Source organism: Nelumbo lutea, chromosome 5 (genome assembly GCF_056320005.1).
Source record: "Nelumbo lutea isolate HS-2025 chromosome 5, American lotus-T2T, whole genome shotgun sequence".
In the NCBI taxonomy this organism is placed as follows: Eukaryota; Viridiplantae; Streptophyta; class Magnoliopsida; order Proteales; family Nelumbonaceae; genus Nelumbo; species Nelumbo lutea.
Genome location: NC_142688.1, coordinates 9,129,079 through 9,150,641, shown reverse-complemented (window position 1 = coordinate 9,150,641; position 21,563 = coordinate 9,129,079). Strand labels below are relative to the sequence as shown.

Genomic DNA, 21,563 nt, shown 5'->3' with positions numbered 1-21,563 from the left:
CACGAGTGAATTTGCAGCGATACTCAAAAATTTAAAAGCAATGATGTGTGGACTAAAGTCCAGATGACCGTTCATCCCTGGTACGGTTCCATTCAGGCGACAGTTTGGGGGAAAAGGGTTTCTTTTATCTGATCAAATGAGGAACTTCCTACACGAATCCACCTTTTCTATCATTTGCAGGACTCTGTGATCGTAGGCATCCACTAGATTGGCCATGTACTCAACATATCAGCCACATCAACCACCTTTTATCTGATCAAATGAGGAACTTCCTACATGATTTTCGCAACTAGAATTAAATGCTCAAAGTTTATTTTTTTTAATGTAAAATTGCATATAAAAGATAATAATTTTTTGGGCTGCACACTTTGATCTCTAAATTAATTTGCAGCTTGCAAGATTTATTTTTCTCGCTTACATTCTATCAAATCAAACATAGCCTTGCCCCAAGGAGCATTCATAAAAAAGAGTGATTTGAGACACCTTTGCCCCTTGGTCCCTTGCTGCTTCCTGGACGCATATATGCGGGCGCTAACACACTTGGCCATCTACCTACCAAAAAAAGAAAAAAAAAAAAAACACTTGGCCATCAACAAGATGTCATCGTGTAATGTCAAACAAACAGACCACACGTACCATCATCTCCAGGTGGTTAACTAAAATTTATTGACAAATAGGCCCTTCATAATCAAGGGTAGTATAATCGAGTAATCGACTCTTGGTTGAAAAGACAGATTCAACGTGGGGAGGATGGAGAAAATGTAAGCATGAGAAACACATGCAGGCAGGACATGGGCACAGATTTATATGCTTTAAGCAGAATGGCTCTAGAGTCAATCATGAGCCAGTATAACTGGACATCTGGTTCGGTAATGGGAAATTCCAAAATCAGGGTATATGTTTAAAGCAAAAGGGAACTTTTTCCCAATTATACAACATTGAGACCAATACAATGTTGCCAGAAAAAGAGATCAATACAAAGCCCCCCTCCCCCTTCCCCTTTGGCAAGGAGATCCAAAGTAGCATGCACTTTGTGCTGCAGGCCTGCCTCTCCGGCAGTGAATCCAAAGAGAGCAATGCTGCACAAATGTGAACTAGTCCCATGTTTTGCCCTCCTAGGAGGCTGCTTCAGAGTGAATCAAGGGGTTACCAATGGTTAAGTTCCACAATGATGTCATCAGGCAGTCTTTCTACTCCTAGTCCGTATTCCAGATAGAGTCCCTTGCTGATTTGCATTTAGGTCATTTTTTTGGGTCGCTTGACCTTTCTGCGCCTCCATTGGAGTCTCCCCACTATTTAATGTCTCAATTGGTGTTTGATCATCCAAATGAGCCTTTCCTCTCTTTCTGGAATTGGGAGCTGCCAATTTCTGCTGGCTGCTTTCCCCAGTTTCCAAATCATTTTTCTCCTCCTTCCAACTCAAGCATCCCATTGCAACGGCCTCAGTATGACCTTCTTTACTTGACTCTCTATCCATACCATCATTGGTGGCATCGTCTTTTGCAGGCATTTTGGGTTCAGGCTCAAGAACTTTCCCATTTTCTGGGGCCAAAGCGGAAACTTTGTTTGCAGAAGTTGGTTCAGCTTCACTTGCTGAAAGACGCAAACTCCTACGAGCATTCTCAAACCACTTGCTAACCTGAAATACAGAAAACCAGAATTAATGCTATAGTATTCAATCCCCTCTAAAAGACACAGATGCAAGCATACCTGCCGCAATGTGATTCCTAATTCTTTTACGAGATTCTCCTTTGTTGCTCTGTCTGGATACCGGTTTTGCCTAAAGGCCTCGTAGAGTTTCTGCATTGCAAAATTACCATAAAATGTTTGGTAAAACAATAAACAAAATGTCACCACAGTTTTAGAGGGTTCCTCAAGTTTAAACAAATTTTCGAAGAAGCAAATTAAATGTATGGAATAATTCTGTCAACAGGTATTGAATTGAATAAGAACCATAAGAACCGTATTTTACTATGATGTTCTTTGCATTGCATTGTGTTTTTTTTCTCTGTTTACTTGTATGTTGTGAAGTTGGAATTTTGTCTATAGCAGAAAGCCATTGGGCTTTCCAGAAAAAAAAGACTGGTATAGAATAATGAGCATAGACCGTGGAGCATAATCATTAACACATGGAGTCGAACATATAATAGAAAGTTTTAGAATCTCGTTCAGGGTGGTCTGTAGACCATTAAACCTTCTGTTTTGTTTTGTAAAAATCACAGTTTGAATGGAGATAAATATAAGGTGGTATAGATTATCTAGAACTCTGCACACCACTTGATGGGTAGGGAGTATGAAGTTCTCTAGAGAGAGAGAGAGAGTTCACATCAACTCTTCCATACAATAGAATAGAAAAGAGAAGGCCTGAAGCTGAAACTTGATACGAGACAGCAATTATCAGAGAATAGAAAATAGGAACCAACAAGCCAAGATGTCTATAGATTTTTTTTGGTCAGTTTCTTGTAAACCAGTGCTGTTGGGCTTGTACGGGCTTGCCTGCAATCCATTTTAATTGTTTATATTTTTTTATCATTATTTTAATTGTTTTTATAAAGAACAAGAATAACTCAACATACCCCCTCTGACTGTAGTTTTTTTCTCCTTAACCTACTAAAGAAAAAAAAACATGTGGAGGTGGCTCACAAGCTGCATCAGTTTAGAAGTGATTGAAACTCCATTCATGATTGGATAGTACAAAATGAGGAATGCCCATGGATACATCACCTTCTAAATAGTGAGGTGAGATCATTAGCCTCTAGAATGAATTACCAGATTTTCTTGTAAGGGGTAGGACACAATTGGGATGCATTACTGGCCCTTCCTGAGTAGGAGGTAGTATAGCTGTGAGAAAAGGTAAGAGAAAATGTACAACACATTGTATTTCCAAACACCTTTCTTATAGCTTGTGTCCCCATCTCATTATTCTTTCTTAGCCTCTATTTCCTCTCAACTTATACCCAAGTTAGTTACAAAGGCCCTGTCTAAGCCAGAATGGAGGCTATGAGAACTGAAATAGAAGCACTTTGCAAAGATAATACCTGGGATATTGTGGATTTGCCTCATGGTAAGGAACCGATGAGATGTAATGTTCACCATCAAGTATCATGTTGATGGCACCACTGAGAGAAAGGCTCGGTTAGTAGCCAACAGAAGTATGTGTTAGATCTTTTCATGGAGACTAGGAAACTTGGTGCCAAACCTGCTTCTACACCTATTGATGCCAATCATAAGCTCTCAATCTCTTGGTTGACAGGGGAATGTTCTAGGGACTTTTGGGGAAGTTACTATAGACTTATATAGATGTTGACTAGGCTGGTAGTATTGATGATAGAAGATCTAAATCGGGTTACTGTGCTTTAGTTGCGGGAAACATCGTCTCTTGGAGAAGTAAGAAGTAGTTAGTAGTAGCTAGATCTAGAACTAAGGTAGAGAATAGGGCAATGCCACATAGAGTTTCAAAGTTGCTATGCCTCAAGTCACTTCTAGAGAAGATGGGTATTGCATATGATAAGCCCTTAATGTTGTAATTAAAATAGCTCACGGTCCAGTTCAGCATGATAGGACAAAGCATATTGAAGTAGATCGGCATTTTAGAGAAAGGGTGGCTTCAAAAGAAGTTTATATTCCTTCCATTGCCTGAGAGCAACAATTGGTAGATGTTCTACCAAGGGTGTTCCTTTGGCAAAGTTACAACACTATGTAAGCAAGTTGGGCATGATTGATATCTATGCTCAGCTTGAGGAGGAGTGTAGAGATGATGAGCTGAATGTGCCTTAGTTTCTTTCTTTTATTTAGTTATGTTTGAGTAATGGGCCTGTTTTCTTCTATTTTCATTATTGTTTTTAGTGCTGGCCGCCCTATTAAGGGCAGTAGTTGTGCTCACATTACAATTAAAGAATAAAAGATTACTCCGGGGGACAGGAGAGAGGTTCGAACTACTCTCTTCCTTTCTTTCTCTTCCATCTTATTTAATCTTCTTCTTCTCTTCTATGTTCTATTTTATTTCAGATTATTGCAGGTGGGATCTACAACTCTTATCCCTCCTTCCTTTCCAACACTCTAAACTTCAAAACAATTGTCACCAATAGCATTTCAAGCATTAAGATCAAAGGAGTTCACCTTCTCCCCTATTTCACTTGCCAACTCAAGCTCATTTCCTAACTTGTGTATTTTGTGCATATTGTGAAGGTTCTCTTTGGGCCCCTCTCTTGCCCATGTCTCCCTATTCTGATAAGGCCTCTAGTTCCATAACTCATTCTCCTTTAAAAAAAATTATAAAAGCTACCACAAAGTTCAAAGCCACAAAGACAAATAACAGGTCTTGTTAGTGCAGTTGAAGTATACATTTTGGAGGTTGATCACCTAGAAGACCAACTAAGCAAGCAATATAGAAATAAACATCTTAGTGGAGAAAAAAATAATTAATTAGTTTTTACTAGTAGGAAAATAACTAATTATACCTCATTTATACAATAATAAATGTGCAACTCATTTTTGGTCGATAGGAGTGTATGTAGATCAAAATGTGTGAGGTTATTTTGAAGATCAAGTGTAAATTGTCATCTCCAAAACACCTGTTAGGAAAAAGTCTTGAATGGAAATAAAAAGAAATGATTTAAGCACCCATAATTTAACAATGGATATGATACTAAACGAATGGAATGGTGAAACAGGATTCCTGTAGCCAACCCTAGGGATGCAAATTGATTGGATCTGATTCGAATTAGGGTATATCCAAATCCAATCCGACATTGTTCATGGCAGATCCGGTTGGATCTGATAGACCTCAATCTGAACTCAAACCCTACCGGTAAGTCGGATCTTTGGATCTGATCCGATCCAACTTGTTTTCTTTAAAAATTAATAAATTATTAAAAGAAAAATAAAATATACCAAATTAAATAAAGGAAAAACAAAAAATACAAGTACTTTTTAATTACTTTCAGCATATATAACATGTTATTTTATAAAAATATAATATAAATAATATACTTATAAATAAATAAATAACATATATTGGATCGGATCTTCTCATATCGGATAGGGGTGATCCGAAGATCCGACCAAGGGTGATCCAAATTCGACCAAATCGGATCGAAGCATGATCCAATCCATTTGCACCCCTAGCCAATCCATTGTCATTTCATCATTTATAATTTTCAATTATAGTATGATAATTTATAATTTCCAAATGATGTTGGGATGTTGCGCAAGGGTTTTGAGCACTGTATTGTATTGTAGTTCCCTATGAAATTAATTCATGGTTCTTCCCTTTAAAAAAATTGATATTGTATAATTAATATGAAATTCCATAACATTTATGTATGGTAATATAATACATTATAAAATATTAATAGACTTCTATATTTATATATACATTCATTCATTTTTGTAGCCTAGCTGTTTTAACTATACTAGGTGTAACTAAGAGAGGGGAAGGGAGATGGAACCATGGAATTAAAACAAGATGATATAAGGAGAGAATAAAGAGCAAAGGTTGACTAAGGATGAGACTAGATTTGGAAGAAAAAGAAGGGATCTTTTAAGATGTTTAGAGTGGAGAATATAGAAACAAGAAACAATATAGCTTGTTTTTATTACAACTATATGCCTGGAGAAACAATATAGAAACAAGAACCACCACATCCTTTTTTGGGGGGGAAGGGGGGGAGCACCACATTTTATGATTTTTTTTATCAGTAAAATCATATTATAAACTGTTCCACCTCCAAGGTAAGGGTATTGACTAGTTGGGTCCCCCCTCCTCTTGGTTCTTTGAAGCTGAATTTTGATGGGAGTAGCTAGGGTAACTTGGGTCCCTCTGGGATGGGAGGTGTATTGAGGAATGAGGCTGGAGCGGTTGTCTTACTCTATTTTGGCCCTTTATGTGTTGGGAACTCCATCCGAGCAGAGCTGTTAGCTACAATACAAGGAATACTTGCAAAAGAAGTGGGCGTGGAGCAGCTTCTGATTGAAGGGGATTCTAAGACAGTGGTGGATTGGTTAAATAATCCGAGGGATGTCACTTGGGGCTACAAAATTGAATTAAAGAAATTCAAATGGCTGACAAGAAATATGTCTATAACAGTACAGTGGGTTGGGGAGATCAGCTAATGCATTTGCTGATGCCTTGGCAAAACAAGGGACAAATAGGGAAACATTGTTCTGGGCGCAACTGTAACTCTTGTTTAACATTAACATTCATGTAATCTCTGTTGTAGTTTATGTATTCGCTGTTTGGAGAGGTGACACCTCACACCTCTCTAAGGGGATTTTCATGTAACCAATCTTTGAAATAATGGAAGATGATTTTATTTATAAAAAAGTCATATTATAAACTTCTTTATGAGTTTATTAAGTTTTTTTGTTAAGATTGGATAATTGATTCACTACCCATTAAAAAATGGGTCAGGAACCCAAATTCCATAAATATGCTTTTGATTGTATTAAGATAACTAGAAGACACCTGTGTGATACATGCGATCGTGTTAAAAGATGACCACATTCGATTTTTTATTTTTTAATTCAATAACCCACAAATCCTATTTAACATCCAGAGACTAGATAACATGGGCAGAAAGCTAAAGAGAATGAACTACTTTTCACTGGTATCTACTTGAGAATAGTACCATTCTCCTGGAAGCAAGATAAATCAATTGCTGAAACTTGATACCACACTAGCTGCTGCAAAACAATACTACTAAGAAGACCACAATTTCTGTTGGAATGGTTAACCCCATTCTCACGATAAATTTACTTCAAATCTGCAATTTACTTAGACCTACCATATATTAATAAATAGAAACTATGATTGACCCAGAATCTAACAAGTAACAACTAGAGCTCAGATGGAAGATTTTTTTTTTTTTTTAAAAAAACCTATTACCTGAGTTACAGCTTTTCCAAGACTTCTATGTTTTGGCGTGGTAGCTGTCTTTTCAATGGAACAAGGCTCTTGATCATCTTCATTTGTTTTATATGCTGTATGGCTCGCATCTCCTAATTCAGGTATCTGGTGAGTTTCCTTTGGAGTATTATTTGTCACTTCCAAATTCTGCCTTTCACCTTTGGTAGTTATCCCATTATTAATGGTTGGCAAATTTCCATTTGGTGATACAGATGTACTTTTGACAGCACAATTGTTTCCTTGACTTGGTGCATCTGTTGCAGTCCAGTCTTCATCATCACTTGAATCAGAAGGAAGGTTTCCATATGTCTCCTTTAAAAATGAGGGATTGATAAACATATAAATAAATAGAATGGAGAGAACACAATAATTAACGCTATACAGTTCAAGTCATATAGATGTAATTGTATCTGCAATAAAGGATGGTAATATCTCACAATAGACATGGTAAAATAGTAACAAAAGAACAAAAAAAAAAAGCAAAGAACCATATCATTAGCAGGTATTCATTTTATGGCTTCAACAAATATTAAATATTTTGGTCCCATAATTGTACAGGATCATGTATTGTCCCAGAAACATGGTAATGATGATGATACCTAATCCCACTGCACCAAATATTATGGTCCCGTTCCTCTTTCTCTCTCTCTCTCTGACTCACACACACACACACACAATAGACATGGTAAAATAGTAAAAGAGAAAAAGAAAGCAAAAAGCCATATCTTCAGCAGGTATTCATTTTATGGCTTCAACAAATATTAAATATTCTGGTCCCATAATTGTACAGGATGATATATCATCCCAGATACATGGTGATGATGATGGTACCTAATTCCACTTTACCAAATATTCTGGTTCCATTCTCTCTCTCTCTCTCTCTCTCTCTCTCTCTCTCTCTCTCTCTAATTTCAATACAAAATACCTGTATCACATCATATCGGGAGGTCAGTGATACACAAAGTAAAAAAAAAAAAAAAAAGAAAAACTTAAAAAAATTTTTTGATACAATCAGAACACCCAATACTCGTGTTCGTGTGTATCAAGCGTATTGATGCTTTGAACCTTGAAAATAAGCAGTAGATAGGTTTATTTTTCCTCAATCCTTTTATTTTATTTTTATATCTTGTGAAGGGCTACACAACGGGGGGTAGCCCATCCCCCAACCCAGGTGCAGGTGGGATTCGATCCCAAGTCTCCACTACGACCAGCAGGAGACCTTACCAACCAGCTGGTTGGCACCTTGCTTCTCAATCCTTTTATCCATGCATTATAGGTGTTGAAATGGGTGATTAATCTTATGGACCTTTTTTCTTTGGGTTATTAGTTATAATAATATACTGGGCCTAAATTAGTTCCTTTTATTTGGTGTTAAGTGGCTTCACTAATCAGGGGCATAATTGTATTTTTATGTAACTATATCCTTTTAATACAAAAGTTACTTTAAGGTCAGCTGAGAACAGAATTGCCAACCATCCATTCTCTCCTCTCTTATTCTTTCCTCTTCTCTCTGCTATCTGCTCTAAACCCTATTGCAGGTCAGCAAACAGTAGGTTTTGTCATAGGAGCCATTGGTCGGTGCAATTATAAGATCTTGAGCTTACAAGTGCGAAAATGGGGGTTTGATCCTGAGAGAGGCCACTTTGTTATAAAAATCACAAAGCTTATTTCAATGCCTAGGCAATCCCTTCAAGCTGGGACCAACATTGGGTAATGGCCTTCAGTTGTAGGTTTTGTCATGGGTATCATCAGGGTGCTGGTTACAATTTTTTCTTATAGATAACTCGAAATGAAAATTCATCCCATGCATGGATAAATATGCATCCTCCTTGCACTTAAGATCTTCCAACCCTTGCATTCAGAACCATGGGTCATGCCTCTGGGTAGTGGAACAATTGGTGTTACACCTCCATTTTTAAAACCTTCGTTAAGAGAAAACAGAAGCACCAATACAAATATTCCTGTTATCTTACCAATGAGGCACATTAAAGACAATTTTGTGATCTTGTTACCACAACCAGTAACCAAAAAGTAAGAGAAATAATAAATAAAAGGAAGAGAGAATGAGGCAGGAAGACAGTGGATAAGGATGGTTGCACCTTCATATGCTATTTACATGAGCTAAAAAAATACAATGGAAAGTCAAAAACACCCCTACATCATATATGCAGTATTCATATACTTCTCTATATACTACTTACATGAGCTAAAAACCTTCATTACAGAAACAAATACACACACACACCCGGAATACCAAGTTGAGGAAAAAACAAGGTGTACTGGCTTCAAGTTTTACCTATAGTCAATTAATGTTGTTCTTTTAAACTAAACAACGGCGAGTACATGTACTATGAATCAAAACTATATACGTATACCACAATGAAAAGGAAGAGGAACTTTTTTTTTTCAATAAAGGAATATAAACTTACATCATGCAGTTTTTTGTAGTCCAACAGTTCACGATGCCTTTTCCCTGATACGGGCAAAGCATTTTCTTCATCTGGCTGCAATTTGGACAGGAGCTCACTATGTATAGGTGTTTTCCTCTTTCTATCCATTTTAGATCTTTCACTTGATCCTGTGAGAGGTTTAGTACCATCCACTGATGAGGACACAGGAATTTCATCTGTGACCATAGGTATGTTATGATCACTTAAAGCACTAAAGTCCTCAGAGTCAGACGTAAAATCAGAACTAGATGATTCCTGATTGGCATGTTCATCAGGATCTCGAGCAGTAGGATCATAATCATTATCCTCTGAATCGTCAGAAGGAAGACCCAGATACAGATCATCATTGGGTGGAGGACCTGAGTCATCTGATGCAGAGGTGAAGTCAGACTCCTCGGAACTTGAATCATCAGTCTGAACCTTCTCATCATCAACTTGAGGACCATTTGGGTCATAATCATAATCCTCGGAGTCATCTGAAGGAAATCCAAAGTCACCATCTTGGTTATCTCCGGCTGCTGCTGCTGCTGCCTCAGGAAATATCTTCTGCAAATTGAAGAAAACAAAGTGTTGCTGAGTGATATAAGTTGAACAATTCCAGAAAGCAGCTATATTAGGAGAAACTAGGGGTTTCCAGCTGACCTCCCAATTGTCATTGATAGAGAGATCCAATCCTCGAAGCTCATTTAGTAATTCAATGCAATCCACTTTGCAATCACATCCGGGGCACAGCCAGCCCTCATCTCCAGGAGGAACTGCAAGAAAGAATGAAATAAACTTTAAACTAAAAACAAGTTTCTTAACTAACAATCAACTAGAAAATACTTTCAACTAATCATTGGATATTACTTTCTTCTTTTGACAATGGAGGTTCCAAACACATCTGATGAAACCCACGATCACAAATTCCATCGCAGAGTATAATATCATTATCAGTAGACAAGTCTTTAGACCCACATTTGGCACAGAATATCTGCCACAAGACAGTTTCAACTCTAAGCACTGTACTAAAGTATCATTTTCCCATACACAAAAACAGTAAATAAGGGAAGTAAATAACAGCTTTAAAGAAGACAAACAGAGGTAATAAGTTCAACAGATTCCACATACATCCTCACTGTAGATTTGTCCTTCAGAATCAAACAAAGACTCCTGAAGCCTTCCTACAGAACATAAAGAACTAAGGTGCTGAAATAATTCACGTATTCTCAGTTTGCAACGTAAAATTTCAGCTGTGGCACGTTGAAGTTCCTTCTCTGGCTTAATTTTTTCTAGGCTGCAAATTTAAATATCTAGTTATACTAACAAAGAAAATACACATGCAAATCTCATATAAGTAACTTTGCAAAGACATGCCATCAAAGTTGAAGGTTTAGCTCCAGAAAGAATGAAAGCAACATCCTCCAATTAAAACAATCTTTTTTTTAATCATTAGCATATTAAGGTAAATGAAACAAAAAACATTTTAGTACTTAATTGCATTTATAGTAATGATAATGGAGTTTCTCACTTACCATCCAGGAGATGCAAGCATTCACTAAGCCTCATAGACCCTAAAGTACCTAAGGTGACAACAATAAAATGACATAAAAGAATAAATATAGTATACTACAGCCTGTTTTGGCTAATACATATGGTTTTTGACATTTTTCTCTCAAACTGGCAAATATAAGAAGACACAGGATATACGAGATATACCAAAGTTCCTTGGTGTGAATTAATGTGTCTACTGTGGTGTTCCATTACAGTACATTTTGATACAGACACACTTGAGGCATACAATTGGAGCTCAGAAGCCCTTAGAAAGAGGTACACCTTTATGCAGGAAGCATAAACCTCATATGCTCTTACCTTTTAATTCTGAAATTTTGATATGAAACTTTGCAAGTCATGTATCATGGATGATGATAATTCAGTTTTATCTTTAAATATGATGAATGTGTTATTTGGAACTGTAAGTATGAAATTTTCTAAGTTCTCATAATTTTTTGGATGATAACTATATTTATTTTAAAAAAAATTTAATTAAAAAATCCATGCTTGGGAGGCTTATGCCTCTTAAGTTCTTGTTTATGCTTCATGCCATAGGATAATGGAACACCTCACATCATGCCTCATCCCCATCACCTCACCTAAACCTTGTTCCAACCATATGGGGTCAGTTACATGAATCTTGTTATGCCATGAATGTATCTATTCTTGATCTACTTCTATTGCAAGTCTCATGTTGAGGTTTTGGGTGTAAACCTTAGCTTTAGGGGACATGAATGTATCTACTACTCAGTAATACCATTTTGATGGTTAATGGTCAGAAAAACAAAGTTAGACAAACCATGAGAATCTTTCATTAGGGTTTTGGTGATTCAAACAATGACCATCTTAATTGGAGAGAAGTAAGCAACCCTGAAAGGGATATGACTGTAGATTTCCCATTGAAATTTCCAATTGATGGCATGCAATAATAAATAATAGATATGATATACACGATAGTTGTTCTTATGTTGAATTTGCCAAGCATACTCTTGTTTGCCTTAAGAAGCTTTCAGTTTCTTATGCCCATTTAAATGCCACCTGTCAGGTATGATTTGGTCTCTGGAGAAAAAAATTGAATCACAGGAAGATCTTTAGTTGGGTGGCTTTAGATCTCCATCAAAAAACTTGTATACTTTACCTCACTATAAAGTGCTCACGCACTTTGCACATGACATTTTTTTTATGATGCGATGATAATATATATTTTCTTATTTGTCACACTTATTTTTGTTTAATATGATAAATATATGGTATTAGAGATGTGACCAAATGTTTTCTACAAAAACTTTTGTATTTTTAATACTTTTATATGTTTTTATGTTTTTTATTTTTTATTATTATTTAGACATCAAGGGTTGATGCATTTGACCCAAAAGATTGAATTGTTGACTTGCCACTAAATAGGAAAACAATCCTATTTTTGGGTTGGTTTTAAATTTGTATTTTATTTATATCATCAATAAAAACAAGTATTCTTTGTCACACTTATTTCTCCTTTAATGTGCTTCATTATATATTTTTGTATATTCTTTTTGTATTTTTATCTTTTTTTAATTTTTATTATATAATTATGACTCCACGCATTGACAATTGACTCAAAGGGTTTAATTATTAACCCACCACCACAAAAATAATTTTTTTGGATTGGATTTAAATTTATATTTCATTTCAATATAAATAAGAATAATTATTATTTATCATAGTTCTTTTTCTTTAAAATAATTTTATATTATATATATATATATATATATATATATATATATATATATAACATTAGAGGTGTGCCCAATTTTTTTGTATTTTTTATTTATTTCGATTTTAAAAGTTTTTTTATTTAATTATGTCATGGATTGGCTCACATGACCAAGATGGTTGAATTGCTTCCTCACCACCAAGATGGAAAAATAGTTCCATTTTTCGGTTAATTTTAAAAACCTTGTATTTTATATTATTCTAAGTATTGGATGTAGATCCAATTGACAAAATTTATATTTCTTGGTGAAAATAATAGCTTAAATATAGGATTCAATTGGGAGTTAAAACCCTAAAATATAAGGCTTAGTAAGAAATTATTGAATGTGGATAAATGTAGTAGTTCAAATTACATTTTGTATCCTTACAATTAGAGAGGGATTAAACTAAAAAATAAGAGTATTTTCGTCAAGAATAAGATTCAATGAATGTTTATGAGAGTTAGGGCCTGTTCGTTTCCTCTTAACCCTTATCTCTTAAGAGGAATCTTTTAACTTTATGAGAAAAATGGTTGTTCGTTTCCTCTTATCTCTTATCTCTTAAAGTGCAATCATACAAATGATACCCCTAAAAGGACAAACAAAAACTCTCATATATGGGGTCAAAATGAATATTTGATCATTTTCAGAATTCAGAACAACATTCTCTGCATTCAGAGTTTAGAGGGAAGAAAAGTTCAATAAATATACCTCTTAATGTAATTACTGCACTTTTAGATGTCAAACTTCATAGCAACGAATATGCCCTTAATACCTTGAATATAAGACTTAATGAGAGGGATGAATAAGGAGAAAAATAGTTGTTAAAATTACATTTGTCATTACAATTAGATATTGACCATATTCAAAAATTGTGATATTTTAGTCAAGCAAAAGTTCAAGACTCTTGTTCACACTTTTAATAATAGTTTAGATATTCAATCATTCAAGGTCATCCTATAACTTCTTTTATGACCTGTACTAGTTGATATTTCTTAGAATCTAGTTTCTAAAAGGGGATTAAACAACTCATGGACTAGTAGTGCTACTCTTCTTGAATATCTAAATAATGTCTTCATTTCTTTCAACGCTTTCAATAGCAAGGTTGGGACTTATGAGTGGTCATAGAATTCCCTTAGTGTTGTACAAGGCCCTTGTTCCTCCTAGTTAGAGACGTTAGCCGGGGGCCACTCTAAAAAAAAAGAAAAAACCAATACCCTTATTCATAGGAAAGACATGGTAAATAGCCATTAACCACGTATTTATCCAGTTTAAGTATACAATTTCAGTTTCAGGAGGTGTATTCACCATCTTTAGAATTAATTCCTTCCCAAGACAAGCAGTATTTCCTCTGGTGGCATCATTGCCCTTTCAGTTTCAGTCTTTGGTGCAGGATGTTTAAAGAATGCTCTATTTTGGAGGATCTAAAAGAACAGATTCTAGAAAATTTTGACCTAAAAGAACAGATTCTAGAAAATTTTGATTTCTCAACACCCTCAGGAAGCCAGAAGTAGGTATCTGATGCAATTCTCATCAAAGCCAGTGAATGCTTGCAAGAGATTGAGGACTATAAATGCATTATAGTCAATCCACTGATGAGTAATGCATTATTGCACAACCAAATCCTGCTAGGCTTATGATCACAGCTAAGAAGCTTTGAAGAGACTGCTCTTTTCCATTAGGAACCATGAATTATATTCTGTGTTGTTTATGACTCTTCTATCCTGGGTTTCTTCACATGGATTTGACCATTTTTGTAAGAATGAAAACAAAGAGATGGAAAATTTTGGGGAGAGAGAGAGAGAGAGAGAGAGAGAAAGAAGTAAAGAGAGAAGAAAGGTTAAAGTATGTAAGAAAACTAAAAGTGAGTCACCAGCCCTCTCTATTAGTTTATATAATAAATAATCAAATTGACAAAAGTACCCATGAATGACAACACAAAAACAATGATTCCCCCTCAAGTTCGGTATAGATATTGAGCATTCACTTATAACCTACTAATTCCTTTCTATGAGGAAGATAGCCAAGCTTCCCAATGTTATTTTTCATCAGTGCTTCCCCTTCTCTTGGTTCAATGCATCCTTCCACTAGGATGGATTCATCCAATTTTCACTATTTTTTATAGATAACATGAAAATTTTATTAATATAAGGAAAAGAATCAGTTATAATGTACCAGGTGAAAGTGTCCAAGCACCTCTTAGGGGACAACCCCCCCCCTCAATTAAAAATTCCAAAGCCCAATTCATTCATTCACTTCTTTTATGGTTTGAACATCAATACCATTTACTAACTCTTAAACTCCATGGTATTGTGTCACAAGGTGGTGAATAGTATTCATGGCTGTTTGCAAAACGGTTGGGATGTCGGGGTATCTCGACGGGCAACTCTTGCAACACCCTAGAAGGCCATTCACGGAATTCTACCCCATTTTCTCAATCTGGTTTGGTATGATGTTAATTCTGGAAACAATGTTCTTTTTTGGGAAGACATTTGGGTGGGCAACCAACCTCTTAAAGGCATTTTCCCCTTTCTTTACTCTCTTTCCCTTTATAAGGAAGAGCGGGTTTCCAGTTTTATTTTCGCCTCAGCTTCTTCTATGGCCGTAAACTGGGATTTTGGTTTCCGTAGAGAGTTACGTGATGATGAAAGTGCTTGTGTTTCAGATTTATTGTCTTCACTTGAGTTTATTTGTTTAGATCCCCTCAAACTTGACACAAGAATTTGGACCCCTAACCGAAAGGTTTTTTCACTTGCTCCTCTTTCTTCATGTCCCATTGTTCCACTTCTGCACCTCAGAATTTCCCAGTTAAAGAATTTTGAACTAGGCCCATTCCCCCAAAGATTGCTGTTTTTTGTTGGAAAGTTTATTATGGTAAGATTAATACCTTTGAAAACCTAGAAAAGATGAGACCAAATTGGTGCTTATCCCCTAATTGGTGTCAATGGTGTGTTCTTTGTAAACCTCAGAATGAGGACTGTCACCACTTAATGATCTCTTGCTCCTTTGCTACAATTTTATGGAATTGGATTCTTATGTTGTTTGAGTGTAGGTGGAACCTGCCATCTTAATACTAGCTTGTTGTTTAGTCCGTCTATATTTGAATGGCACACAAAGAGAGGGAGAATTATGTAGAAGTGCATAAGAGCAACTTTGTTGTGGACGGCTTGGGAAGAAAGGAACACCAGAATCTTTTGTGAAAAAGAAATGAGCTTCTCGAAAGTTAAAGAGTGTATTCTGACAAGGGCATTTCAGTGGCTGAAAACTCTAAAGCTCTTTGATGCATACTCTTCTAATGACCTATGGAGAAGCTGGTTAGCAGCGGCTAATTCTTTTACCAAGACGGATAGACAAGGAATTGAATGAATGCCACCAGGGGAGGAGTTTATCAAGCTGAACTTTGATGGGAGTAGCCGAGGAAATCCAAGACCCTTCAGGCATATGAGGAGTGCTGAGAAACAAAGATAGTAACATTATATCTTTGTACTCAGGTCCTGCGAGTGTGGGAGACTCTTTAAGGGCCGAATTACTTGTTGTTGTACAAGGAATTCAGCTTGCAAATCAGCTAGGCATAGAGCATCTGATTATTGAAGGGGATTCCCAGGTGATAGTGGGTTGGCTGAAGGATCCAGACACTGTGATTTGGGGTTTTAGAGGTCTTCTCAAAAAGGTTAAATGGTTAATAAGGAATATGACAATCAAAGTTCAGTGGATAGGCAGATCAGCAAACTCAATGGCTGATTCACTTGCTAAACAAGGGGTTCTCCGGGATACTTTATTTTGGGCTTCTGTGTAATTTCTTTTGCACTTATAATTCTGTAACTAGCTTTTGAAGGAAAGGTCGCATCACGTGCCTTTCTATGGGTTGCATGCAACTCTTATTTGCTGGTTTAATAAAATTTCACTCATTTATCAAAAAAAAAAAAACAAAAAAAACACTCCATGGTATTATGTCATACCAATCAAAACAACCAGACAAGAATTTTTCTGAACCGTTCACCATAAAACTCTTCAAGAAAATCTTAAAACTTGTTTGACATATTAAATTCACCACAAGAGAAAAAACAAAAACCTTCCTCACCAAACTCTTGGGTTTTAATCTTAGTTCTTTTAAAATAAATCGTTTTCTATCTTATTTATCAAATGTACAACCAATGACATCAGCATATCTTGGAGAATAAATCAGCAATGGAAGTAGGAAAACATGATAAGAAGCTTTGGAACCAACTCGCATTTGTCTGAATGAAATTGAAGTAGAAAAAAGTAGGGAGATAAACATAAAGAGAAAAAAGAAAAGGAGAAGAATAGATTGATTGTTTGAGAATGCTGAGAATGAACTATCAGCCATCTCTATTAGATTATCACAAACAATATCTTGGAATCACAAATATATAAATATCAGCAGTAACAAGCCAGCCTCTCTAAGGGAACCCCTTCTATTCTCTATATTTTTTCTAGTTAATAGATACTTTTAGTTAATATTCTTTTAGCCAGAAAAAAAAAAAAGAAACTAAGATCATAATAAAGAATGAGAGGGAAAAAAAAGCTCAATTCCATCAAGATGATGACAGAAAATGAGAAAGGACAGGAAAAGGTAGGCCCAATTTCAAATATGAATATCAGAAATAGGTAAAAGAGATAAAATTAACCAGAGGGCCATTACCCAATGTTGGTCCTGGCTATCCAGGGTCTTGGAGGGGTGGACTGGATATGGACCTAACCTTTGGCAATTTTACACAAATGAAATGTGCATCAAAAGCTAACTGCATTCCAAACCTCCAGAGACCAGCCAGTGTATCAAAAGCTTTCCGCCATTCAAATGAAAGGTTAATTCAAATGAAATTAAAACAAAAATGAAGAATTAATGATATCTCCAATGTACTTTAGATCAATACAAACCTGTTTCCTTTCCAGCCTTCAGCAGAATAAGCATCTATCAGACTTTGCTCATAATTCATTCGAGTCAACAGATACCTTATACGTTTCCTAATTGTTGAGAATTCATCATTCAATGTTTTGCTTACTTTTTTCTTCCTCTTTCTCGTATTTCCACTTTCAGTGGTAGCATTCCCCATATTGCTACTGGGAACAGGAGATTTAGAAGTGCCACGTGACATTGACCGAAGAACTCTGGTACTACTTGTTGAAGATCTTAACATATATTTTCTTTTTATTGATTTTGACGAAACCTTGTTTTTCTTGTAAGCAGACCTGCTAGAATTCTTGGTCACAACCTTAGATTCAGGTTCAAGTTTTTCAGTATCAGCAACATCAGATCCCCCATCCATAGGCTCTTTTGGTTCACTTTGTATGTTTCCAGAATCAAGTTGAACATTCTGTCCCAATTTACTTTCTTCAGGACTTGAAATTTTCTGTTTGTCATCACTTTCTTTCACGGGAGAAGCAGCACCCATATGCATCACCTACAATAGTTAATCAACAAACACAGTTATTCCATTAAACTGCAATTAACTGGAAAGTATTTGTCTCAATATGCAATGTTTCTTAAGAGGATTTGTTTTTATCAATGAGTTTCTTAAGAGGATTCCATACCAATGGTCAATAGAATTAGGAGATGGTGATGATAATGACAAAATAGTTTTGCCTTTCAAAATAACAGATAGTTGCAAATTCTGATATGTTTGGGACTTCTGAGTCTTATCTAATCAATACTCCTGCAAGAAATGTGAATTAGATGATCAATGATTTGTGAGTAGGAGAGACATTTAAAGCAAGCAGAGTAAGTTCACATATTATAAACATATAACATGCATATTCATGTATTTCAACAACAAAAGTACTGTCTGAAATTGAAATGGTCAATACACAACATTTTAGCACATGCCCCAAATCCAATCTTCAAGGTGTGTTTGTTCCTCAAGCCTTGCTGATCTAGTGACTATTATTTTGCTGGAAACTGAGAAGCTTGGTAAAATGTAAGTCATCTATCAAAAAACAATTCCCATCATGTATCATTCTTCTTGGATGCATAGGCATCCCTATATTCTAGATAAAGATACTTTTTCATTCCTTTTTTTATAAATATACTTTTTCATTCCTTTACGACACCATACAAAAGAAAAACATTATAATGACAAATTTCTCCAAAGTTGTTGCTATGGATAACCTACATAGGATTAAGAAAGAGATGGGTAGATTTGAGAAACAACCTCATTAATATTAACTCATTCCTTTTGATAAGTATGAAATCCTCTATCTGGCTGCTACCACCCTCTCAGATTTGTTCCACAATCAGGTCGCAGAACAACACTGCTTGATGGATAAAACTGAGCAATAAATTTGCTGCAAGAATAAATAGGTTATTTCTTACTAAGGTTCTACACAAAATATAGGGCTGTACAGATTAAGGTTAAGTGATTGTAATTAAGGATACCTAAATAAGAGATCATTTCCTAGCTAAAGGTGGTTAATAAAAGAATAAATAGGGTAACTAGTTGATTTATTTGAAGGGGTCCTTAATCCCAATAACCAATAGCTCTAATTAGGTGGGGCACAAACTCCAATGAAGTTCTTTCCCTCTCAAGTACAACTCTAAGTCTTGTGCCAGTGGGGTGCCTGACCTTTGAAGCCAATGGATCAAGCTGTCCACCTTAGCACCCAAGGACCTAGCCTCTTTAATGTAATGTCACAGATCCAAGGCCCTCTTCCTTGCCCACATAAGACTTGAGAACCACTTGGCAAACAACCTCAACCTCCACCCAAGCAAAAACCTAGGGAGCAAAACAACCCCAAGCCCTGAAGAAAATACATGATGACTCTGAACACTCAAGATCCAAAAGCCCCCCCAACTCATAAAGCCCAGATTACTAAGATTGCAGCCATCAAAGATGAACTTGACAACCCGCCAGGAAGGATCCAATGACCAATATGTTTAATGATTAATGACAAGGCCACATGAGAGCACCACCCTCTCAGTGAAATTGTAGATGCCCATCCATTTTAGTCAGCAACTTCAAGAGAGAACTTCTGAAAAGTTCGTCCATTTCTTTAAACAAAGTCCAACATAATAAAAAACAAAGAAAAAGAAACATATTGCACAGAATTTGGCCTCTTTCTCCTTTTATAATGTACCAGCTCTTCTGACAGGATCAGAGGCATTCAACTGACAATCAAAGTGATTTGATGAAGCCTGCTCAAAAATGAGCATATCATACACATCTTATATATGTGAATGTTTAATCAATACAGATAAAAGGAGAATGCATCCAATAGCACAATTACAGTGTTCCGTGGACAAACTCAAAGAGAAATATCAATTTGGCACTGTAATCCACCCAACTTAATTTCTCATCAGAAGTCCCTTGGTGACCTGACATTACAAATGCTGCAATACAACTTGAACTTTCTGGGTATAAGATATTTCTATGCATAGTCAAGTTAAAAAAATAATCCTCCTCAAGAGTCACCATGATTTAGTAACTATTTCAAGATCCACAAAGAACTAGGCAACACGTAATTCATAATTCTTTGCTTCCATACTTTTAGCATTTTCTGTTGGCGGTTAATGCCAAATAACTAAATCTACACATTGCACTCTACAAGTCCATCGTAAAGAAGGCTGTTGAGTGTATACATCCCGAGTAGGTGCATTTCTCACCCAAACCTCTTAAAGTGCTCGGTTATAAATAAATATTGGCGACAATTCAAAACAGGGTACCCATGCCTCTAATAACACCGACATGACGAATGTGAATGGTTGACCCTACAAAACCCAACAGCAACAACTTTCAAGTTAAACGTTGAACCCATGTATCTCGGTCTCCCAATATTCTTGCCGCTTCGGCATTTATGCTGTCCATTGTAAAACTACAACGTTGCAGCTTATTTTCTGAAAGCCAAACCTGGCAGATATTAAGAACACTAAGGCTTCGGCAATTGAAGTCACTGAACCTAAAGTTGAAACGTTTGGTGTGTAGAAAAACATAGTCACTACATGCATTCAACGAAACGGTGTTACTATTTTAAACCCGCATTGTCCAATGCTTTCAACGTAACCCTAGCTCGACCATCTAGGTCTAGATAATTAAGACCTTAGCCAATACAATTTCGAGGCCCAACATGTCAGAAAGAAACACTAACTTCGGCACTGAAACGCAGCTATCCTAACTACTTGGGATTAAGAACACAATCCATTGCAAAGCTCCACCCCAGCTTACCCCATCGAAGATAACATGAAAGAGGGGAGAAGTTAAAGAAAAAGAATAAGAAAAAGAAAACAACAACAACAACAAGGATTGGTTTAGAAGCTTACCTTATCGTCCTCTTGAATCCGTTAAGCTCCGCACCAGTTGGACGGCGAGAAAAGACAGAGATTCAGATCGGATAAAAGAGGAGACTGCGAAAATGTGGAGGAGAGATCGGGAACCGAAATGTTTTCCCGCCTTTTAGATCGAAAGGCAGATTAATAGAACATTTTTATTCTCCTAACTTTCACAAAGCACGTATTTTAATGTTAACTTGGTACCGTATGTTTGTGTGATTTAAGAGGGTTTCGGTTTCCATTTCATTTTTATTCTAGGAACCCAAACAGCGATCGCACCTCCGCTTTCCGCTTTGTCTATCTACTTCTTCTTCCGAAGCTTCTTGGCTTCTTGGCTTCTTGCCGATCGAAAAAAGACTCTGACCACGTGGCATGTGTTGCCTCTTCTGCGTGCGTTTGCCCGAACAACCTAGAATCCTGGGATGGTCGAACCACTTTTTTCTTATGACCATCCACCAATTCAATGCACACCGTCTTACGTGCTTGACGCTCTAATACTGCTGTTACCTGTTAGCCGTCCGATCAATAGCTCGCCTCTTGATAAATAAATGAAAATTGATAGCTATAACCGTAAAAACGTGAGACTGATATCACGTGACCTTCAACTTTTAAAGTCTTAAAGTCGTTTCAGGCGACGGATCATAAATTTCTGATATCACGTA

General features: G+C 36.2%; 1 protein-coding gene across 3 annotated transcripts; it reads right to left on the bottom strand.

The window, feature by feature from the left end:
* Positions 1-645: 645 nt before the first annotated feature.
* On the bottom strand, positions 646-21,259 carry HAT3.1 (Homeodomain-like protein with RING/FYVE/PHD-type zinc finger domain-containing protein). 3 transcript variants are annotated; one of them, XM_088947408.1, is made up of 11 exons: positions 20,893-21,176; positions 18,791-18,923; positions 18,174-18,295; positions 17,520-18,043; positions 10,468-10,633; positions 10,207-10,330; positions 10,000-10,112; positions 9,337-9,903; positions 6,887-7,219; positions 1,711-1,800; positions 646-1,639 (listed from the first exon to the last, which is right to left on the bottom strand). In XM_088947408.1, the coding sequence occupies exons 4-11, from the start codon at positions 18,038-18,040 to the stop codon at positions 1,178-1,180; spliced, it is 2,376 nt and encodes a 791-aa protein (XP_088803534.1). In that variant the 5' UTR covers positions 18,041-18,043; positions 18,174-18,295; positions 18,791-18,923; positions 20,893-21,176; the 3' UTR covers positions 646-1,177. The 3 variants fall into 3 exon arrangements, with proteins under 3 accessions (XP_088803534.1, XP_088803533.1, XP_088803535.1); XM_088947407.1 differs by lacking the exon at positions 18,791-18,923 and having other exon boundaries at positions 20,893-21,259; XM_088947409.1 differs by lacking the exons at positions 18,174-18,295; positions 18,791-18,923 and having other exon boundaries at positions 20,893-21,226.
* Between the last annotated feature and the right edge of the window lie 304 nt (positions 21,260-21,563).

Bases quoted from the DNA above. Each gene is read 5' to 3' on its own strand.
- HAT3.1 (XM_088947407.1), bottom strand. From the start codon at position 18,040: ATGCATATGGGTGCTGCTTCTCCCGTGAAAGAAAGTGATGACAAACAG. The intron at 7,220-9,336 runs GTAAGTTTATAT...TCATTTTTAAAG, and splicing joins ACTACAAAAAACTGCATGAT to GAGACATATGGAAACCTTCC. The intron at 1,801-6,886 runs GTAATAGGTTTT...TTTGCAATGCAG, and splicing joins TTGGAAAAGCTGTAACTCAG to AAACTCTACGAGGCCTTTAG.